A 21675-nucleotide genomic window follows, 5' to 3' on the forward strand; every position below is an offset into this window, starting at 1 on the left:
AATTTTGTCTAAAAAGACTACATTTTTATTTTGAAGCAAAGTAGGAACAAAGTTCATAAATCTGAAAAACTATCCGATTTTGCATTCATTTCCCCCATTGTGATGTTATTTTCTTTCTTAAGTTTAATGTTAGCAAAGAAGTTATAAAAAGATTTAAGTCCCATTGTTAGCACTTTTTTTAATAATCCTTTTTTGAAAACCTGACTCTTTCACAGTTCTGTGCGTCTATTTAAAGTATTTTCACTATTCAGAACCTTTTTGAATACTCACTTTATGAATGGATGAGAAAGACCAGGTTTTGGGTTTCCTTCCTGATGGTGAAACTTCAACCTGGCATGTCACAGGACGTTTATCGCCACTGATCAGTATAAATACCTGCATTGTCTGTAGGATCCAATCACTTTGAATGAGTCTTGCAAGCTCTATCAGTATTGAATGTTTTACATGTGTATTATTGTATACAGTTATGTGTTTTCCAAATGTTTCTTTGTGCAAACTATAGCTGTTATAATAGTGTCCACTAAGCTGTTTAAGTGGTAGATTAGATTACAATAAGCAGTAGGAAGTACTTGAATGTTCTTGAACTTTTTTAATGGTTTATTGTTAAGAATTGTTAAAGTGACACTCTTATCCAATATCAATATATACGAATGCATAACAAACATAAATTTTGAGTGATAACCTTTAACTACTAACTTCATAATACATTAATGGAAAATTTTAATTTTAATAATGATAACAAGATTGTAACTGAGTATTTAATAGCTAAAAACGCCAAAATATTAAATGATTGGTGAATGCTAAAAGATTTAATGCTATCTTCTATTGTCTCATAAGGTAGAAATACGGTGTTTGCAGAACCTTCCTTTCAAATTAAACAGGATATGCTTCATAAGAACTATTTTTTTCAACATGTATTCTTCCATTGTGGTGTATTAAAACAATTGTATTAATTGCGGTAAATCTTATTTCGAAGTGCAGCTTTAAAAACTTGTGTTTTGATTTATTTCTAATAGCACATACCATGCATTACGTTGTTAGTTTTGGTGCAAATTAATCAATGGCATTGCCTTGCACTGGTTTGAATTGGCATTGATACAAAATATAGAACATGCGTCATTTAGTGTTACTTCATATTTAAAATTCTTAAAATACATTTGAGAAACTCCCATGTAATTTTCACAAAGGAAAATACATTAGGTGAATAGACAACTAAACGGATTACATTTTTTAACTCAACGCAAGTTTAACGTTTACATTTTTTGAAGTTAATTATCTGTTTGATCATAAACTTTGTCTAAATGGGTGACAGTGAAACAATAAGCAGTATTCGCACTCGAGCGCTGTACAAACTGAGCTATTACGTACATCTATAAATAGAGTTGGGTTTTGCGCTGCAAACACCATTGATGACCAAATACATGATTATATTGTGATAGTGTTTGGATTTGCTTCGGAATAGGTGCTTTTATTAATCGACGGATTCGACCATATTAAACCAACGGATTGTGATTCTTGTGATGTTATCGTTATACACGTGCAGTCTCTAAGGATCCCACGCTTTTGGCTATTTTGACATATTTGTATTCGTACTAATATGGGAATGATTAATTTTTCCATTTAATGGTGAATTTAATTCCTGGTTGCTCGAGTGCATATGCATGTAAACATCACCCAGGTATGTAAGGTGAGAATATCGCTATCATATGCTCTGTTAAACTACCAGGAGTAACTAGGAGTTACATTTTAGTGATATGTTTTCAAAGGATCAATGGATGTGAACATGTCCTGGCAAGCGATGTTAAATGACACCTTCATTCTGATTCAATAAGAAGCATTGATAAAATTTGTTATGGGCAACCCTGCACACGAGTAGCCGAGCTATTTGTATGGATGATTCAGACTCGGGAATACAAGGAAGCACAATCGATCTTGTGACTTGGGCTTGGCACTCTAAACAAAATCAGGATTTGCCCGACATGCCATGGGACAAATGGTAGCGCTGTATATGTTGTTTCATCGTGTAAATGATACTTAATTTGAAGTGAGTTTAAAGTGTTTTAGGCAGTGAAATGGCCATGTGAGGGTGGCAAGTTATTTTTTAATCACATGATAATGTCACAAAGAAAGATGGCCTTGTATATAAAAGAGGAGGATCATGATTTACGAACGTTTTATTCGTTTACTGATTGCCATTCATATTCGAACAATACAGTTTATTAAAGTGCCGGGTAGAACGGAAATTTAATTTCAGTGAATGCAGAGGTCCGGAATTTGCTATGCGTATTCGTTTTGAAATGCTTCTGAATTGCCATGGTAACTACTTCGTTTAACCTGTCGACAAGTTACAGTCGTGATAAGCTATAAAGATGGGGAATGTGCCGTCTTCATCGTATACGCTTGAAGGTCGTGACGATGATTTAAAGAGTTTAGTAAGCTATAGCAAGCTGAAGGCAGGGTATAGATTAATCCAGATATACGGACACGAAAAGGTTGGAATGTCCAGGGTTCTTAAAGAATTGTTCCGACAGATACAGAGTGACGATGGGTGCAGGAGAAAGCTTTTGTATCAAGATTTTGAACGTGACGTTAACAGTAACTTTTCCCAAAAGTCATGGGTAAAACAAATGTGCAATTCATTTGAAACAGACTTTAAAGCCCTTGAAAACACTCTAAAACAACAACAAGTGTGTGAGTTCTTTAAAGAATGGTTCATAGATGTTGTGGACGAGCAAGATGAGAACGTGCTGTTATTTCTCGATAACGTGGACTCCTTTATGAAATCACCTCTCAAAGACAACTTCCTTGACTTTCTGAATATGTCTCTCAGCGAGTGTTCTAGATTGCAAATCGTGCTGACAACATCCATTAAATTAAAACTCACACAAAAGACTGTAATAGATCACGAGGTACGCCCGCTAGGGGACGACGCCGTCATGTGCCTGCTCCACGAAGTGACAAACAACTACTACAAGGACTGCAAACTAGAGGATCGCGAGATGCACAACGACTATCTAGAGGGGGTTGCGAGACTGTGCGAAGGTCGGCCGCAAATCGCCATTACAGCTGGTACGTTAATATTTTTGTTCGTTATTTGTGCAAACTGTTCATTTAGTTTTTACAGCATCGATCTGATAAACGAGCTAAAAACAATTGCATTACATGGTATGCCCACTAAACTAAGTAACTTAATCGCTTTCGAACCCTATGGTACTTGGTCTCATCGATTCCATATCGGTGCAATAATATGACGAGGTTGGTCATTTTGTACTGGTCTATTGTTTTCCGGCCATTGTTGGTCTTTCATGACCAGGAATGCCAGGCAGGATCAGACAGAGATTCCAGTGGAACTCGATTTCGCAATGTTCACAACACTGAATTTCACGACGATGAAAGATCGGACTGAATAAAACAAATATTCTAGGGAAAAATAAAAACTTAAATGCATACATCTCAAACATTCCAATACATGAAAAGCAAATGTGAGATTAAGACTTAACGTTTGGTGTGACAAATATAGATGCTTGGAATACAAGGGGTATTTCCCTTGATTTCCACATGACGCAAAATTGTGAAGATTTGTCGAAGTGATTTAAGAAACTAAACTCTTAATTAATCTCTGGTAAAAGACCGAAGGCTGGGCTTCGTAAGCGGCGTAGACAGTGCTATTTTTATTAAAAATGGTGAAGAAATAGTGTTGTGTTTGTTTTTAGTTAGTGTTTATTCGAAGCAAAATGTTGCCTTCCAACGTAGCATTTATGACGCAATTTATCACGTGGTATAGATACGCAACACTGATGAATGCGGACGGCTATAAGAAAGAACTGCTGGAGTTCATGATTTTCTGTCAGGGGCAGCATGACCCTAGAACTCGGTTGTAAGATATATTGCATTTGCTTTCGCTGTGTTCTATATAAATGTTACAGGTGTGCTACTCGTAGAAGACAACTATTTTTTTAAGCCGCGGGAACTGCTCGAACTCATGATTTCCTGTCGCCGGGATGTCCTCAGTCCCTTTAACTGTCCACCTGGCGAGCGAATGGGTAATCATATTCTTAACTGATTTTATGCGCATTCATTGTATTTGTTTCGTGTGATTAAACGAACAGGTTGAAAATACAAAAACGACATTCATTTACTGTGTATGAATGGCAATGTACACTATATCTTATTCTCGCCACAGAGGTTTTTCTCGAAAAATACAGATATATAGCCCCTGTGATTATGCTGTGCCAATTAAGATTACAATTCAACAATCATCTACTAATAAGAATTCTTTATATGATAATAGACATTTTTAAAAACAACATTTAACTAAGCTATAAAAAAACATTTTCTAAATATATTTTTATTTCAGTTTATTTTCTTCAGAATACTTCACTGAGAATTTTAAGCAGCTGGATGAAGAGAAACAGACGAGATTTAAGCGGTTGTCCCGTTTTGGGCCGGAAGCAACCACCGCCGAAGATTCAACCTTTGCCATTCTCAACAGAGAAAACGGTAACACTGTTCGCTTTTACCAACAGGAGTCCCTTGCACATCATCGAAATCACCCATCCGGAACTCCTCGGCCATTTTTATCGAAAACAACATAGGATGTGGGTCAGTACGTATGAAGAAGTAGTTCGTATTTTTTTTAATTATACCATTAAAATGTAGTGATTTAGCTTTTTTTTTTATCTTACTTTAAATTCATTGTGAGTGAAGTATATCATGCAAACATAATTACGATTCCAAAGAGTTAAGTCATTAACTTGATGACTTAACTTTTGGGAATCTTAATCATGTTTGCAATAATACACTTCACTGGCAATCAGTTTAAACTTAGATCAATAAATGCAACACTAAACACTACACTTAATTAATTATATAATTTAAAAAACGAACTTCTTCAACTGATGTACCGGCATAGTACATCCGAGGTTGTTTTCGATTTAAATGGTCGAGGAGTTCCGAATGCGTCACTACCTTTATATCTATCTCGTAAAAAGGAATGTTGTGTCGATTACACAGGGAGAGTTATTTGAATATGTATTTGTTTTCATGGTTTTAATTCAAATCATTCCAAGTCAAAAAATAAAAAAGTCAAAACGTTCAATCTGTGAGAGTGCAGCTTTAATATCGAAACTGGTAGACTGTTCGACTCAATGCCTTATAAAAAGGAGATAGTTTTATATCCAAATGTATCTAATGACGGCGGGTATACGCTCACTGACAATTTACAGATAAACAGTCATGTATGTGTGTACTTCGTAATGCACATTGCAACTTAATATACCCTTGTGGTGTTGTAAATAAAGGTAACACAAAACATGCATTTCATTTCATGATACAGACTTGAAATAAGTTCATAATACCAATACGTCTTCTAATCTCTTTATGAAACCTATTTTTCTTTTAGATTCGAATGCAAGGGTGAAACTTTTTGTAAAGAAACTTTTTGACTATAACTTGATGAAGAGACATCCCGAGGACCAGACGTTCGAGCTCCATGGTGTTGTGAGGGAAAATGTGCTCGCTCCAACAGGTGAAGCAATATGTTGTTATAAGTTAAAATATGGCCACTATTAGCTACAACTATTGACATTATTGTTTATACAATCTCAGTCAACACCGACCCAGCGTGATCCCCACCACCACCATATCCGCCAGTTGATCCTCCTTATCGATAAGCATCTGCGTCATCTTCGTTATCTTTATGTAACTGATCATCGCAATCATCCTTTATCGCAATCGTCGTCGCCCCCCCCCCCCCCTCATCGTTAACCGTCCTTTTCACCAGCATAATCAAATTCAAAAAAAATAATATAGTAATAAATACTGTATGGTTTTCAAATGTCATCCTCTTCTACATTCATTATGTAATTGTAAGTTGTACATGATTCTCCTTTCAGAATCGGACTCAGATGAGGGCGTCCTGATAGCACGGACGAATGCCATGACGCTCGGAATGAATTTAACCGATGCCCAACTGAGAGACCCACGCCTCCTCGAGGCTGCATTGAAGGGTAAGATATTGTATTGGCCGGGGCTACAGCTTTCTCAATCTCGTTGTGTTATATTATACCCTTTAGAACGGGGGTGTGGGTGATGATTTTCATCTTGTATATATATCTATATAGTAACTATATTACACATGTGACATTGCAGATTGACGATGAGCGTTAATGAGGTAACATGTTATATAATACACATGATTGTCTCTACTGTAGCAGGACGCATTAAAGAAACACGTATAAATTGTTACATTTGAATAATGTTCTGGTATCGAATGGGTGTTGCATTCTACGATTAAAATGTGATTTCATTTCTGTTTGTAGCTGCAGGAAACTATAACGATTCTACACTCAAAAAAACAAAGGCCAGCCTCCCTGTAGACTTGAACAAAAAGGTATATAATATACATTTTCACGTAAGCTAGTTACGTATCAAGCGTTTTATATACATTTGTTGTACTAATTAATAATATACTGATACCTTTTAAACACACACATAGCTTTCCAATGGAAAGCTCAATCCCGACTATGAAAACCCAATTATTCAAGATCATATCTTTAACTTGTATAATATCTGTACTGACAGGACGTTCAGGTGGTTGACGGAGAGAGGGACGACTGCTCGACTATTTATGCGCGCGAGGCCAAGGAGCATGAGGAAAAGGCGCAACAACGATACGCGGACAACAGCTGGGGGAAACTCGCTCTCGTGGAGACCACATGCACAAGGGCAACTTCGGGGGGACGAGAGGAAATTGTTTCCCAAAGGCAGGAAAAATCCTCTGTTCTAGATGAGCATGATCAATCACTTGATACGAACACTCTTGAAGATTTAAAATACGATAGTAGACGAACAATTTCTGCTGACGACAAAGTTGCTCCTTTTTTTAATTCATCTAGTTCCAATCAGGCGGGAGCTGGGTCACACGCCGACTGCTCTTTGCAGCCACCTTCCTACCAGACCATGGATCCCATGCGACCTGTGCATGCGTTTCACCATGTAAAGCCGGCTGGCGTACCGACGGGACTATGTCCTCCCCCTCCTTACGAGTGTTATGCACGCGCTCCACCTCTGAGCCAAGTGTGTCCCTTACCCACAACATCATGTGTCGCCGTAGTGCGGCCGGAAATTACCTCTATTGACTCCCGAATCGGGCCACCCGCTCTTTCCCCGGACAAGGACGTTGATCGAATTCCCCGCCAAAACTTATGGATCAAAGACCGTCATTGAGACACAATTGGATGGGCTAACTGATTAATCATACCTACAAGACGTTCATTTCCAGCACTGCCTGTGCTCGGGGTGTTTGCATCTAGCAGCGATGTTAACTACCACCTGAATATAATCTAAAACGTGTTTAAATTGTATTTCTTCATTACTATTCATTTGTGAATAATTTTGTTAATCAAATATATTTCTGTGTTAATGATTTGTCATTATATAAAGATTTTTTTGTAAATATATGTAATATGTATGGTGATCTCAAATCGGGTTCAGGGCAGTCCATTCTTTCTTGCTGATTTTGACGTTTATTTTTCTATCATAACTTGGCGGTGGGATGTTTTATGAAGAAACGGGAAACCACGTCGTTATTTATACGACATGAAGCTAATATGCATGTCAATTTAAGTATGAGGCGGAGCAATTCCATTGCATCTTTTCCCCTAATACTCTCTAGACTTGATGAGGGCTCAATGTAGAACGAACTTCAAAATGTCGAAATAATTTGTATTGTACATTTAATACTCAATTGGCCGATTGTCGTTTATCACGCTGTTAACTTAAAACAGGTTCCTAATAATCGACCCATTGTCATTCGTGTACGATTTTACTCTTATCATTTATTATCAGTGAGTGTTGCTCAAATGCTGATTTCATGACGTGATGTTTTTTGACATGTTTTGTTTTTGTGTTCTATGTCCTTGGCGTTTACCCAGTGCCATTTAACCGGTTTATGTTTAAACTTTTTGCCTCTAAACTTGTTTCTGTAGTTTTTCACATAAGTATGTATATTATTTATGATATATTTGTAGTGTGATGAGTTCATATCATTAAAAATTAAAACAAAAAGGACAAACATTGTCATCCCTAGTTAAGAGAGTTCTATTGCAGTAGAGCAGGGTTACATGCACGTTTTGGATATGGCAGCTTGTCATCATTTTCATACTATACATATGTGTTTTTGCAATCATGTACATATGCCATTAAATGTTAATTATATAATAAATGACAGATAACAGATGAACGTTGGTTATATCTAGATTTGTGTGATTTACACAGCAGTATTCGAACAGTAAACTGTTAAAATTGCCAATATCACAGTTGTATAAACATTTAATGCAAATCGTAAGATTGTTGGGCGGTGCTGTCGTTCAGTTGGTCAGACTTTCAGTTGTGGCATTGCGAAGTTTGAAGGCAAATCACTTGTGGGACATGCCGCTTCCACGTTAGTGTTTAATTTAACATATTTAAAATATCACAAAAATCACCTTTAAGACAAGTCCAATGCTAAACTCAACAGCCTTTAGTGTGTGAATTTCAGCCAATATTGCTTTTGGGAAGGGTTGGTATCACTTTTTCAAGTTCATTTAGCGTAAGACAAATACTTTAACTTCGGCAGAAGGATGCAGGCTGTGATGGGTGTGTCCATTAGAGTCTCATTCTGAACGAAGGTAAAAGCGGACGCAAAGAAAATATGTCCGACTGGAAGGTTTCCATGCTTAGGTATGACAATAGGATTGACTACCTTAATTTCACTTTCGGAAGTAGTGCTAAGAAATAGGCTTAGTGGCCTTCACTATACATCGCCTGAATTAAGAGTGTGAACTACATAAACATATCATGGACATTTAAAAGAGAAATGAGGCTGCTGCTCATTTTAGAAGACTTTCAATTAAGCTGAGATAATGCTTAAGTCGAATACTAATAAAATCAATGCTTGGGAATTGTTTTAAATTTCTTTAAATATTGATCTATAGGTCCTGCGTTTTCTTTTCTGTATCAAAAGAGGAGAAGAAAATCTGGCCAGTTCACACTTTAAGGAACAAATTCATAAATCAGATTTAATCCCCCATTGTTTTGTTCATGGACTGTTGAAAGTACCTTTCTTTATTTGTATTTTAGCACAGGGGTCACAAAAAGATTTATGTCTCATTGCTAGAACTGTTTTTATTTTATAATCTGCCTTTTTGTGTTGCTTTTTTCACAAAATTAATATTTCAAAGGTTTTGTGTTTTCTTCCTGATAGTTAAACTACAACCTAACATGTTACAGGACGTTTATCGAACAAATCTGATAAACAAAATAAAAACAATGCCATAATGCCCAATTAACTAAGGAACTTAATCGCTTTCGAACCCTATGATACTTGCTCTCATCGATACCATGCCGGTGCAATTATATGGCGAGGTTGGTCATTTTGTACAGGTCTATTGCTTTCCGGCCATTGTTGGTCTTTCATGACCAGGAATGCCAGACAGGATCGGATGGAGTTTCCAGTGGAACTCGATTTTGCAATGTTCACAACACTGAATTTCACGACGATGAAAGATCGGACTGAATAAAACAAATATTCTGGGGGGAAATATAAACATTTAATGCATACAAACATTCCAATACATGAAAAGCAAATGTGAGATTAAGACTCAACATTTGATGCGACAAAATATAGATGCTTAGAATAAGATAAGGGTATTTTCCTTGCTTTCCAACAGACGCAAAATCGAAGTTTTAGATACATCTAGGGCTAATAAATAAAAAGCAAGGTTCATTACCCAATTTTAACGATGCACCGCATCTGTTGCATTTAGTGAATAAAGAGTTATGGTACTCTATATGTATTTTAGAACAAAAGCGCAAGATAAATTGATTGATGGATATGCGGGGATTTATAGATTTATACAGTTTGAAACAGTGAAATAATATGTTCATATTTATGCCTAAAAAGAGATTAAAATGACCGTGTAATAATCAGAAAAGCAAGCACAATCGTATGCAAACGTATCGTCATTTCGGAAATGACTTCGTTGAAATTGTGTCCCGACCATCTGCGCGCTAAAATTTCAACACAGTGTATAATTTCAATTTGTTATTTTACTGCCTGAAGTTTTAATTTCCTTGCTGTAAAAAAAAGTTTAATCGTTTTCATATATCCAGAACGTTCTAAACGATCTTAATCGAATAGGTGAAATGTCTCATATTACTTTAAAACAAACGCCTTAACAACAATTTAACTAGGATTTTAAACCATCTTAAAACTGCACTACTCCTGGTTAGAACCCCGGGAACTGATCGAGATCAGTCGGCGGAGGTGCTTCAGTCCCGATAACATACATTTACTGTGACTAAATGGCAATGTGCACAAATGTTCATACTGTTTCTCGTCAAAGAGGTTTCTCTCGAAACATACACCTATAGCCCCAGTGATTATTTAATGCCAATAAAGATTTGTTTTTTTCACGTTATTGTTCCTCGATCAACACTGACATCCAGATTAATCATGATATCTAAACCATTTAAATAATAGGTAAGTTTTTCAAAATGTCGTTTACAACTGACAATAGCCATGCATACAATTCAACAATAATCTATTAATAAGAGTTCTTTATATGATAACTGACATTTTTAATAACAACATTTAACTTAAATATTCAAAACATTTTCTAAATATGTCTTTATTTCAGTCTTTTATTTTCTTCAGAATACTTCAATGAAAAATTCAAGCAGCTGGATAAAGAGAAACAGACGGGTTTCAATTTTTTTTAATTATACCTTTAAGTAAATATAATGATTTAGCTTGATTTTTTTATCGAACTATTAATTGATTGTCAGTGAAGTATATCATTGCAAACATAATTAAGATTCCAAAGAGTTTAGTCATTAGGTTTAACTGCTAAATTAAATTACTACGCGATCTTTTATAGTTTATCAATAACATTGTGCATAATAGATATCTGTAATACTCATTTGGGAGGTTATCAGTAGTGATATATTAATGATTGTCAATTGATGAGTGAATTCCTTCTTTTTGCTGTTTTCTCCAGTTAAACGTTTTATACATATTATTTTGTGGTTGATTATAAACATGATTCCCATTTTTAAGTTCTAATCAGACTTAAACATCAACTCTGGATATTTAACTAGTAGTTTAGTTTGTGGTTTTTCATTTTTACAACAATTAAACACACAATTTAGTAAGGCATAAAAAGAAATGGAAAACATGTTCATTCATTTTCCAAATGAGCTTATGTTATTTGTGTTAAAAAATCAAAATGAAGCCTTATTTACATTTACTAAATACGTTACCTTATTGTTTCAATTTATGTTCTGCATTATGTAAACTGTGATTAACATGTCATATAACATGACCCATGATTGGAAATACAATTTATCTTATCTTATCTTATACATCCGAAGTTGGCCAACGAGCTCCGAATGCGAAATCACAACACAGCGTCACTACCTGTATATCTGTGTCGTAAAAAAGGAAAGTTTTGTCGATTACAAAGGGTGGGTTTGAATTTAAATAGGTATTTGTTCTCATGGTTTTAGTTGTTAATTTAATATATTTACAACAGCAATACTGTACGTGAATACAGCTCTTTGGGAAATAAAACTACCAATAGGATGAATATAATCAATCATGTTTGACAGCCTACATTCCTTTTTTAATATCGAAACTGGTGGATTGTTCGAGTCGATGCCTTATAAAAGATTATATTATAAATCTTAAAGCAGAAATGACGGCGGGTAAACGCTCACTGACAATTTACAGATATACAGTCATGTATGTGTGTACTTCGTAATGTACATTGCAACTTAATATACCCTTGTGGTTTTGTAAATAAAGGTCACACAAAACGTGCATATTAATTTTATGATACAAGATTGAAATAATTTCATAATACCAATACGTCTTCTGATCTCTTTATGAAACGCATTTCTTATGATCATTTCATGACATCAAATTGAAATACCTTCACTATACCAATACGTCGACTGATCTCTTTATGAAACGCATTTCTTATGATCATTTCATGACATCAAATTGAAATACCTTCACTATACCAATACGTCGACTGATCTCTTTATGAAAACGATTATTGCCGATTCGAATGCAAGGTTGAAACTTTTTGTAAAAAACCTTCTTGACCTTAACTTGATGAAGAGACATCACGAGGACCGGACGTTCGAGCTCCATGGTGTCGTGAGTGAAAAGAGGTGAAGCTGTTTTTATAAGTTAAAATTATGGCCAGTATTGACTATATGTATTGGCCAAGGCTATGGATAATAGTATTTGTACAGCCTCGGTCGTCCTCACCACCGTCTGATCACCTGCACCATCACATCCGCCAATTCACTCATCCTCTTCGATTAACATCTTCGTCATCATTGTTATCTTTATTAATGATCATTGCAATCATCCTTTATCGCAATCGTCGTCCCCCCCCCCCCTCCCTCTGCCTCATCGTTAACAGTCCTTTTCACCAGCATAATCAAATTAAAAAAAACAACTTCTGGTAATTCTGGTAAACTGAGAGAGCCACGCCTCATCGAGGCTGCATTGAATGGTAAGCTATTGAATTGGCCGGGTTTACAGCTCTCTTAATCCCATTCTGTCATATTATACCCTTTAGAACGGAAGTTGGGCGATCATTTTCATCTTGTATATCTACTAGTTAAGAGTAAGTTTATTACACACGTGACATTGCAGATTTGACGATGAGCGTTATTGAGGTTACATGTTATATAATACACGTGATTGTCTCTACTATAGTAAGACGCAAAAAGAAACACGTATAAATTGTTATATTTGAATAATCTTCTGGTATCGAATGGGTTTTGCATTCTACGATTAAAATGTAATTTCATTTCTGTTTGTAGCTGCAGGAAGTCTTAACGATACTACACTAAAAAACGAAGGTCAGTTTTCCTGCAGGCATTAACAAAAAAGTAAATACACTTCACGTTAGCTAGTTACGTATCTACTGTTATATATAATATATTCTACTTAATAAATAATAATATAATAAAAAATCATAATGGTAATTTTTAAACACATACATGTATATAGCTGTTCTATGGAAAGTCCACTCCCAGTAATGAAAACCTTATTATTCAAGGTCATATCTTTAACTTGAATATCGGTACTGACAGATCGATGAGGTGATTGACGGAGAGAGGGGCGAGTGCTCGTCTATTTATGCGCGCGAGGCTGAAGCACATGCGGAAAAGCCGGTACAGCGGTACGCGGACGACGGCTGGGGGAAACTCGCATTCGTGGAGACCACATGCACAAGGGCAATTTCGGGGAAACGGGAGGAAGTGGTATCCTCCACGACGCCGGAGGAACCCTTGGTAACAGATGAGCATGAAAACAAAATCACATGAAATGATTCGATACGATAGTAGACGAACTATTTCTGTTGACGACAAAGTTGTTCCTTTTTCGCTTACATCAAATTCCAACCAGCCGGAAATTGAACGGTCGAACGCCGTCTGTTTTAAGCAGCCACCTTCCTACCACACTATAGATCCCATACGGCCTGAGAATGCATCCATCCGGGAGGGCCTTGGCGTACAGCATGCTGGCGTATTGGTCGGTCAAGGTCTGTCCCCTACCCCTCCTCCTCTGAGCCAAGTGTCTCAAGTTCCCACGCCAGAAAATGTCGCCTTGATGCGGCCGGAAATAACCTCTATTGACTCCCAAATTGGGCCTTGCGCTCTCTCCCCGTTCAAGGAGGTTTCATCGAATTCCCCGTCAAAACGTAAATGCTGAGTATTAAAACGTCATTGTGACAAGATGGGATATTGTTTTTTTTGGTTATTCATCAAAGCCAGACGTTCATTTCCAGCACTGCCTGTGCTCGGGGTGTGTGCGTCTAGCAGCGATGTTAAGGACCACCTGAATATACTCTAAAACGCGTTGAGTTTGAATTTCTAAAATACTATTCATTTCTTAATAATTTTATTGATCACCTACTATATGTATGTGTTAATGATTTGTCGTTATGTCATTTTATGAAGCAATTTTGTAAATATATGTAATATATTTGTGATTTTGTAAATAAAGGTCACACAATAAATTCATGTTAATTTTATAATACAGACTTGAAATAATTTCATAATAACAAAACTTCTTCTGATCTCGTTGAAACTTATTTTTCTTTTAGGTTTGAATGAATGGGTGAGTTTTTCTGTAAAGAAACTTTATGTCCATAACTTGATGAAGAGACATACCGAGGACCGTACGTTCGAGCTCCATTGTGTCGTGAGGGAAAATGTGCTTGCTCCAACAGGTGAAGAAACGATATGTTGTTATAAGTTGAAATTATAGCCAGTATTGACGATTGGCTACAACTATGGATACTATTATTTGTACAGCCTCGGTCGTCCTCACCCCCATTTCATCCCCACCAAAATCATATCCCTCAATTCCCTCATCCTCGTCGATTAACATATTCGTCATCATCGTTATCTTTATGTTACTGATCATTGCAATCATCCTTTATCGCAATCGTCGTGCCCCCCCCCCATTTTCCTCATCATTAACAGTCCTTTTCACCAGCATAATCAAATTCAAAAGCTGCTGGTAATAAATAGTGTATGGTTTTTAAATGTCGTCATCTTCTACTTTCATTATTTAATTGTAAGTTGTACATTGAACGTACATGATTCTCCTTTCAGACTCGGACTCAGAGGAAGGCGTCCTGATAGCACGGACGAATGACCTGAAGCTCGGAATGACGTTAACCGATTCCCAAATGCGGGAGCCACCTCTCCTCGAGGTTCCATTGAAGGGTAAGCTATTGATTTGGTCGGGTTTACAGCTTTCTTTATTTCATTCTGTCATATTATACCCTTTAGAACGGGTGTTTGAGTGATCATTTTCATCTTGTATATCTACTAGTTTAGAGTAAGTGTGACATTGCAGATTGACGATGAGCGTTAATGAGGTAACATGTTATATAATACACGTGATTGTCTCTACTGTAGCAGGACGCAAAAAGAAACACGTATAAATTGTTATATTTGAATAATGTTCTGGTATCGAATGGGTTTTGTATTCCACAATACTCTAAGAATAAAGAAATGCCAATGATATATAAAAAGCCTATAAGAAATGTAATATTTAATTATAATAAAGTAGTATCAGAAGATGATATTTCTGCAAAGACACCTTCTTCTTGAGATTGTATTGACTCCATTGTACCGCTACGACCCTGTTATACATATTGTTACAGAAGTTTTTAATTTTATTAAAAATAATCTCCTTAGAAAACTGCTAAATAAAGGTCCTAAATACCGAATAGCATCTGAAATAAATTTCCATACATGTAAATTAGATTTGTCAGACACTTTATTCAAATATAGTAAAAGCTGGTGCAAAAGAGAAGGGGTTGAACCAAATGCCTTAATGCCGTGGATGAATAAAATATTGTACCTATTAGATAAGAAAATAGAGTTTTTCAACCATAATCCATTTGCCCTTTCCCCAAAGTCTAATTTGATAACTCCAAAGCTGATCATGGATATCAAATCTCTTCATAACTAACTTGTATTTGTACCAGCTGATAAAGCAGCTAATAATGTAATCATAGTTTGACGTTTATATTAATACTATTATTGAAGAGTGTCAATCTTCTAGAACTTACATTCCTAGCCAACTCGATGAAGAAAGTGTTATTAAAAATCAAATTGATTCTTATGCTAAATTTCAAGTTCTGTTAAATGATGATCATAAAAACATTCCTACAATACACTGGTTGCCTAAAATGCATAAAAATCCGTATAAATTCCATTTCTTGTTCTACTAAACAAGTTTCAATTTTACTAACATCCTGCTAAACTGCTATTAAGTTTCATGTGAAAAAATACTGTAGCAAAGTTTATGAGAATTCTGGAATAAATCTCTTTTGGTCTATCAATAATTCTTAAGATTTAGTTAATGATTTTGGAAAAAGACGGTATAAGGTCTCAGTGCTTAATACTTTTCAACGCTCTATACATCTATTCCACAATCTTAAGTTACAAACAAATTGACTCCTCTTATCGAAAAAACTTTTGCGAGGGAGAAAACTACTTACATGGCAGTTAATGTTGAAAAGGCTTTTTTTTACAAATAATCGCTCAGATAAATATGTCTATTGGACATGCAAAGATGTCATTGAAGTTTTAAATTTTGTACTCAATAATTCTTTTCTAAAATTCGGTAAATGTTTATTTAAGCAAACAATTGGAATTCCAATGGGTGCCAATTATGCACCTTTACTTGCAGACCTCTTTTTATACTGCTATGAAAGTGAATATATGTTGAAATAATCTAAGTCTGGAGATCTCGCAGATAATATTAAATCGATATACCCTTCACAATTGTAACTTAATAAATCTAATACATCCGTTTTAAAAGCATCCTATTTAGATATGCAACTCGATATTTTTGATAAACGTGATTATTTTAATTTCAAAATCATTAATTACCCTTCTTTAGATGGAGATGTTCCTAGTTCACCATCATATGGTGTTTTTATTGCACAGTTGATAAGATTTAATTATTATTATTATTATTTACCAAACTTATATAGCGCCCTTTTCATATACACGTTCAAGGGCGCTTTACAACGATATAATCTGATAGTTAACTACAAGCAATTAAATTCATGAAAATACTAGACAGCTTTTGAACAATAAATGTACAACATACTAAAAATATGAAACACAATAAAATGAAATGTGGTTTTTAATTGGTCGTCCGAATTAAAAACAATAAATATCAATATCATACGATAAAAAAATAGTCTAGCGAAACTTTGAAAAAAATTAAAAATGATATTAGTATAATTTACGCCTGACATCTAAATTGCATTAATATATTGTATCAATAGTCTAAAACCGTTTACATAGGATATGTAACTGTACTAAAGGATCATGGTAGAAATAAAACAGGTTGTAAAATTATGTTTAAAATCACATAATGGTCACACAGTCTTCGTGAATCACTGTCACAGATCATTCCTGGTAAAAATGCTACTCATACGCCTGTTTAAAATAGTGTGTTTTAAGTGCAGTTTGAAAGAACACAATGAACTTGAGTCTCTCACACCGGATGGTAGGTCGTTCCACAGTTTCGGAGCAGCATATTCAAAACGTCGGTCGCCGTAGGTTACAGTTTTACTTTTTGGTATCTCTAAATTAAGTGCTTTGTTTTGAGATCGCAGATTTGTTCGTGGTTTGTAAACACATAGCATTTCTTTAAAATATTCTGGTGATTTCCGTTTAAAGCTTTGTAGGTATGCGTTAAAATTTTAAACTGAATTCTGTATTACACTGGAAGCCAATGTAGTTCTTTAAGTACAGGTGTGATATGATCGTACCGCAAGGTTCTGGTGATGATGCGGGCAGCTGTATTTTGAACGATCTGCAGTTTGTTGACTAATGTTTGAGAAACTCCATACAGTAGTGCATTGCAGTAATCTAGGCGCGAGATAACCAATGAAGTCACAAGTTGTTTAGATGCATCAATTGTCAGATATTTCTGAATTCTGCCTATTTGTCTAAGATGTAAATAACATGATCTGCATACTGAATTAACGTGGTCTTCCATGTTCATGTTTGAATCAAAGATGGCACCTAATTTTTTTACATTAACAGACTGTTTAACTTTCGAGTCACCGACGGTTACAGATAGATCTTCAATGTGTTTGAAGTTATGAGGAGATGAGAACATGATGACTTCTGTTTTATCAGTGTTAAGTTTGAGCATGTTTAGATTCATCCATGATATTATGTCTCGAAGGCAGGATTGAATGCGTTGTAATGTTTCTTCCTTAGAAATGCCATCTAATGGTTTGAAAGATAAATACAGCTGTGAGTCATCGGCGTAGAGATGGTATTGCAGCCCATGCTCTTTGCAAATGGGTTTAGTGTACATTGTATAAAATTTCGGTCCTAATACGGACCCCTGTGGAACACTAAAATTCAGTGTGACCGGATTTGACAGCAACCCATCAATGAATACTGTCTGTTTTCTATCTTGAAGGTATGATGTTATCCATTCCAGTGTTTTTTCTGCGATTCCGAACACATTTTCAAGTCTTTGTAACAAAGTTTTGTGATCGATTGTGTCAAAAGCTGCCGATAGATCTTGCATTACTAAAATGGTTGCATAACTATGGTCAAGGGATTTAAGAACATCATTTTGGAGCGAAATGTTGATAATGTTCGAAAGAAATGGTAAAAGTTCATCGAGGCATGATTTGTATAGCCATGTTGGTATCGGATCCAGTTCACATGATTTATTGGAAGATTTATTGATTATTTAACTTCTTCTGCTGATGCTATTTTCAACACTCAATTGTTCTGTTTCTGATTAGACTGGGTTAAGAACTTATTTTGATTTTATCTCATCTCTGATAGTTTCTATTTTCTTAACAAAAAAGTCACTAAACTCTTGTGGCAATTTATGAGTTTTTATGTTTGTAGGTAAAGATGTCTCAGTTGGACCGTTCAGTAGATCTTTTGTGATTTGAAACAATTGTTTTTGATCTCGACCACAAGCTGCTACCATATCCAAATAATGATTCGCTTTAGCCTCTACCAGCATATTATTTACTTTTGCACATTGATTTCGGTAAATTTCGTGGTCAACAGTCAGTTTAGATGATTCCCACTTTCTTTCTACCTTACGCCGCAGATGTTTTGCATCATGTAACTCCTGAGTATACCAAGCACAAGACGGTCGTAACATTATTGTCTTTGTTTGAAGTGGGGCATGTTTTTCGAGTAAGGTGGATAGTACATTTGTATATACTCCTACAAGTTGTTCGGGATCTGCGCTTTCAAGATTGTCACGTAAAATTTCTGATGATTCAATGTCACTTTTAAAGGAGTCTATATCAATTGAGTTCAGTTTTCTATATGTCACTGTCTTTCGGATAGGTGGGGGGTTTTCAGCAACGGTATTGAATATAACAGCATAATGATCTTTTGTCACTTTTCCCGATTTATTGTCAGACAACCGTGGATCAACAACATTGATGTTCGAAACTGATGTATCCGTGTCTCTAGTGATGACGACGTCAAGTGTTTGTCCAAGCACATGAGTTGGTTCTCGTACATGTTGCACCATTCCACATGACTGTAAAATGCTTGTGAATTTAATTATGTCCGATTGAGTGGGGATATCCAGATGGAAGTTCAGGTCTCCGGTTATTATAATGTTCTTATCAGTTACAGCAAATTGTGCTAGAAATTTTGCCCATTCTTCTAAAAATACACAAGTTTTTGATCCATTTCCTTTAGATGGGGGTGGGCGGTAAACAATAGCTAACCTCATTGAATAATTTTTAATTGTTATCTTGCAATCCAAATGTTCAAATGTTGCGTAGTCACACTATCATTAGTTGAGGTTAGAACCTGAACGTAAATGTTTGACTTATAAATCAAGGCGACACCACCATAACCTCTACCACCACAAGATTTGCTAGAATATGTACAGATGTACGAAATTCCAGCTCTCACAGTACACTTATGACGAACAAACTTCTAAAACAGGGTTTCAGATATTATAAATTAAGGAAAACTTTCTCAAAATGTATGAATGGTCATTATAATCTCATATCAAAGTACAATAGTAGTCTTAAATCGCTGATTGCTAATAATATTGCTCATCCCGATTTTTATATGTACGTGAAGTTAGCGGCCTAGCGGCGTGAAGTTAGCGGCCTAGTAAAATTAAAATGTTTCCAGCAGGTAGTTGGGCAGATAGACTCAATAAATTACTTGAATTTTATTTAAACCGTGGAAATAAAGGCAACATTTTGAACAGCACTTGCCTTCTAGTTTTTGAAGATGAAATCCTGAAACAAAGTATAGGGTTGAAAATAGCATCCTTACATAACTAAGCTTTCAGTCCTTAGATTTTATGAAGATTTTGCTAATTCATGTTATCTTTAAAACCTTGGCTAAAATGTTTTGGCTGACTCGGAGTGTTTTGGCATGTGACTCCATTTTCTTCAAATATTTTACATTTTCAAATCATTTGGAAGGAAAGATTAGCTGATACATGTCGTTTTTACTTTTAATAATGTTTTCTTTATGTGTTCCCAGTTTTAGTACAATGATGCTTTTTATTATGAAATTCTATGATCACACAGTTTTAAACCTTTTATTTTATAAGGCAGACTGTGTATGATGGTCATAGTTTCAAACAATGACTGCATCGTATCTTTGAAAAGTTTTTGCAGTAGGTGCACATTTACATTTTACTGACCGTTCCAAGGCGGTACCTAACAATCCTTGATAAACATACCTAGTTGTTTGTATATAGTATGCATGCACTATGCTGCTTGTTGAGTTTTGTGCTGTTCTTCCATGTTCCTTGTTTGTGATTTTATGTTCTATGTCTTTGGCGTTTACCCAGTTTCATAAAACCGGGGTTATGTTTAAACAGTTTGCTACTGAGCTTGTTTCTGTAGCTTTTCGCATAAATATTGCACTCTACGATTAAAATGTGATTTCATTTCTGTTTGTAGCTGCAGGAAGTTTTAAGATATCACACTAAAAAAAACGAAGGTCAGTTTTCCTGCAGACATTAACAAAAAAGTAAATACACTTTCAAGTTAGCTAGTTACGTATCTACTGTAATATATACTACTTAATAAATAATAATATAATAAAAAAACATAATGGTAAATTTTAAACGCATATAAAGCTGTTCTATGGAGACCCCAATCCCGGTTATAAAAACCGGATTATACAAGGTCATATCGTTAACTTGAATATCGGTACTGACAGATCGATGAGGTGATGGACGGAGAGAGGGACGACTGCTCGACTATTTATGCGCGCGAGGCTGAAGAACATGAGGAAGAGCCGGTACAACAGTACGCGGACGACGGCTCGGGGGAAACTCGTACTCGAGGAGACCACATGCACAAGGGCAACTTCGGGTGAACGGAAGGAAGTAATTTACTACACGACGCCTGCGAATAACTTGGGTGCAGATGTGGATATAAAATTATATGCAGTGAAAACTCTTGAAGGTTCAAAATACGACAGTAGAAGAACTATTTCTGTTGACGACAAAGTTGTTCCTTTTTCGCATACATCTAGTTCCAACCAGCCGGAAACTAGGTCGAACGCCGTCTGTTTTGAGCAACCACCTTTTTACCACACTTTATATCCCATACGACCTGCGAATGCGTCCATCCGTGTAGGCCTTGGCGTACAACATGCTGGCGTATTGGTTGGTCAAGGTCTGTCCCCACCCCTTACGAGCGCAATGCACGCGCTCCTCCTCTGAGCCAAGCGTTTCAATTTCCCACGCCAGAAAATGTCGCCGTGGTGCGGCCGGAAATAACTATTGACTTCCAAATTGGGCCTTGCCTCCCTCCCTGGATGTTTCATCGAACTCCCCGTCAAAACGTGAATGCTGGGTTTAAGAACGTCATTGTGACAAGATGGGATATTGTTGTTTTTTTGGTTAATCATCAAAGCTAGACGTTCATTTCCAGCACTGCCTGTGCTCGGGGTGTGTGCGTCTAGCAGCGATGTTAAGGACCACCTGAATATACTCTAAAACGCGTTGAGTTTGAATTTCTAAAACACTATTCAGTTGTTAATCATATTCTGTATTTATGTGTTAATGATTTGTCGTTATATCATTTTATGTAAATATAT

The 21675-nt window shown here is 35.9% G+C and overlaps 1 protein-coding gene across 2 annotated transcripts; it reads left to right on the forward strand.

Annotated features, from left to right (window-relative positions):
- The first annotated feature begins 1171 nt into the window (after nt 1–1171).
- LOC128237075 (uncharacterized) lies at nt 1172–8236 on the forward strand. Of its 2 annotated transcripts, XM_052952273.1 has the most exons (8): nt 1172–3069; nt 3927–4043; nt 4372–4500; nt 5402–5527; nt 5895–6008; nt 6321–6391; nt 6583–6764; nt 6897–8236. In XM_052952273.1, exons 1-8 carry the CDS (start codon nt 2370–2372, stop codon nt 7225–7227), a joined length of 1770 nt encoding a protein of 589 aa, XP_052808233.1. In that variant the 5' UTR covers nt 1172–2369; the 3' UTR covers nt 7228–8236. The 2 variants fall into 2 exon arrangements, with proteins under 2 accessions (XP_052808233.1, XP_052808232.1); XM_052952272.1 differs by having other exon boundaries at nt 6583–8236.
- The last annotated feature ends 13439 nt before the right edge of the window (nt 8237–21675 follow it).

Source organism: Mya arenaria, chromosome 6 (assembly GCF_026914265.1).
Source record: "Mya arenaria isolate MELC-2E11 chromosome 6, ASM2691426v1".
NCBI lineage: Eukaryota > Metazoa > Mollusca > Bivalvia > Myida > Myidae > Mya > Mya arenaria.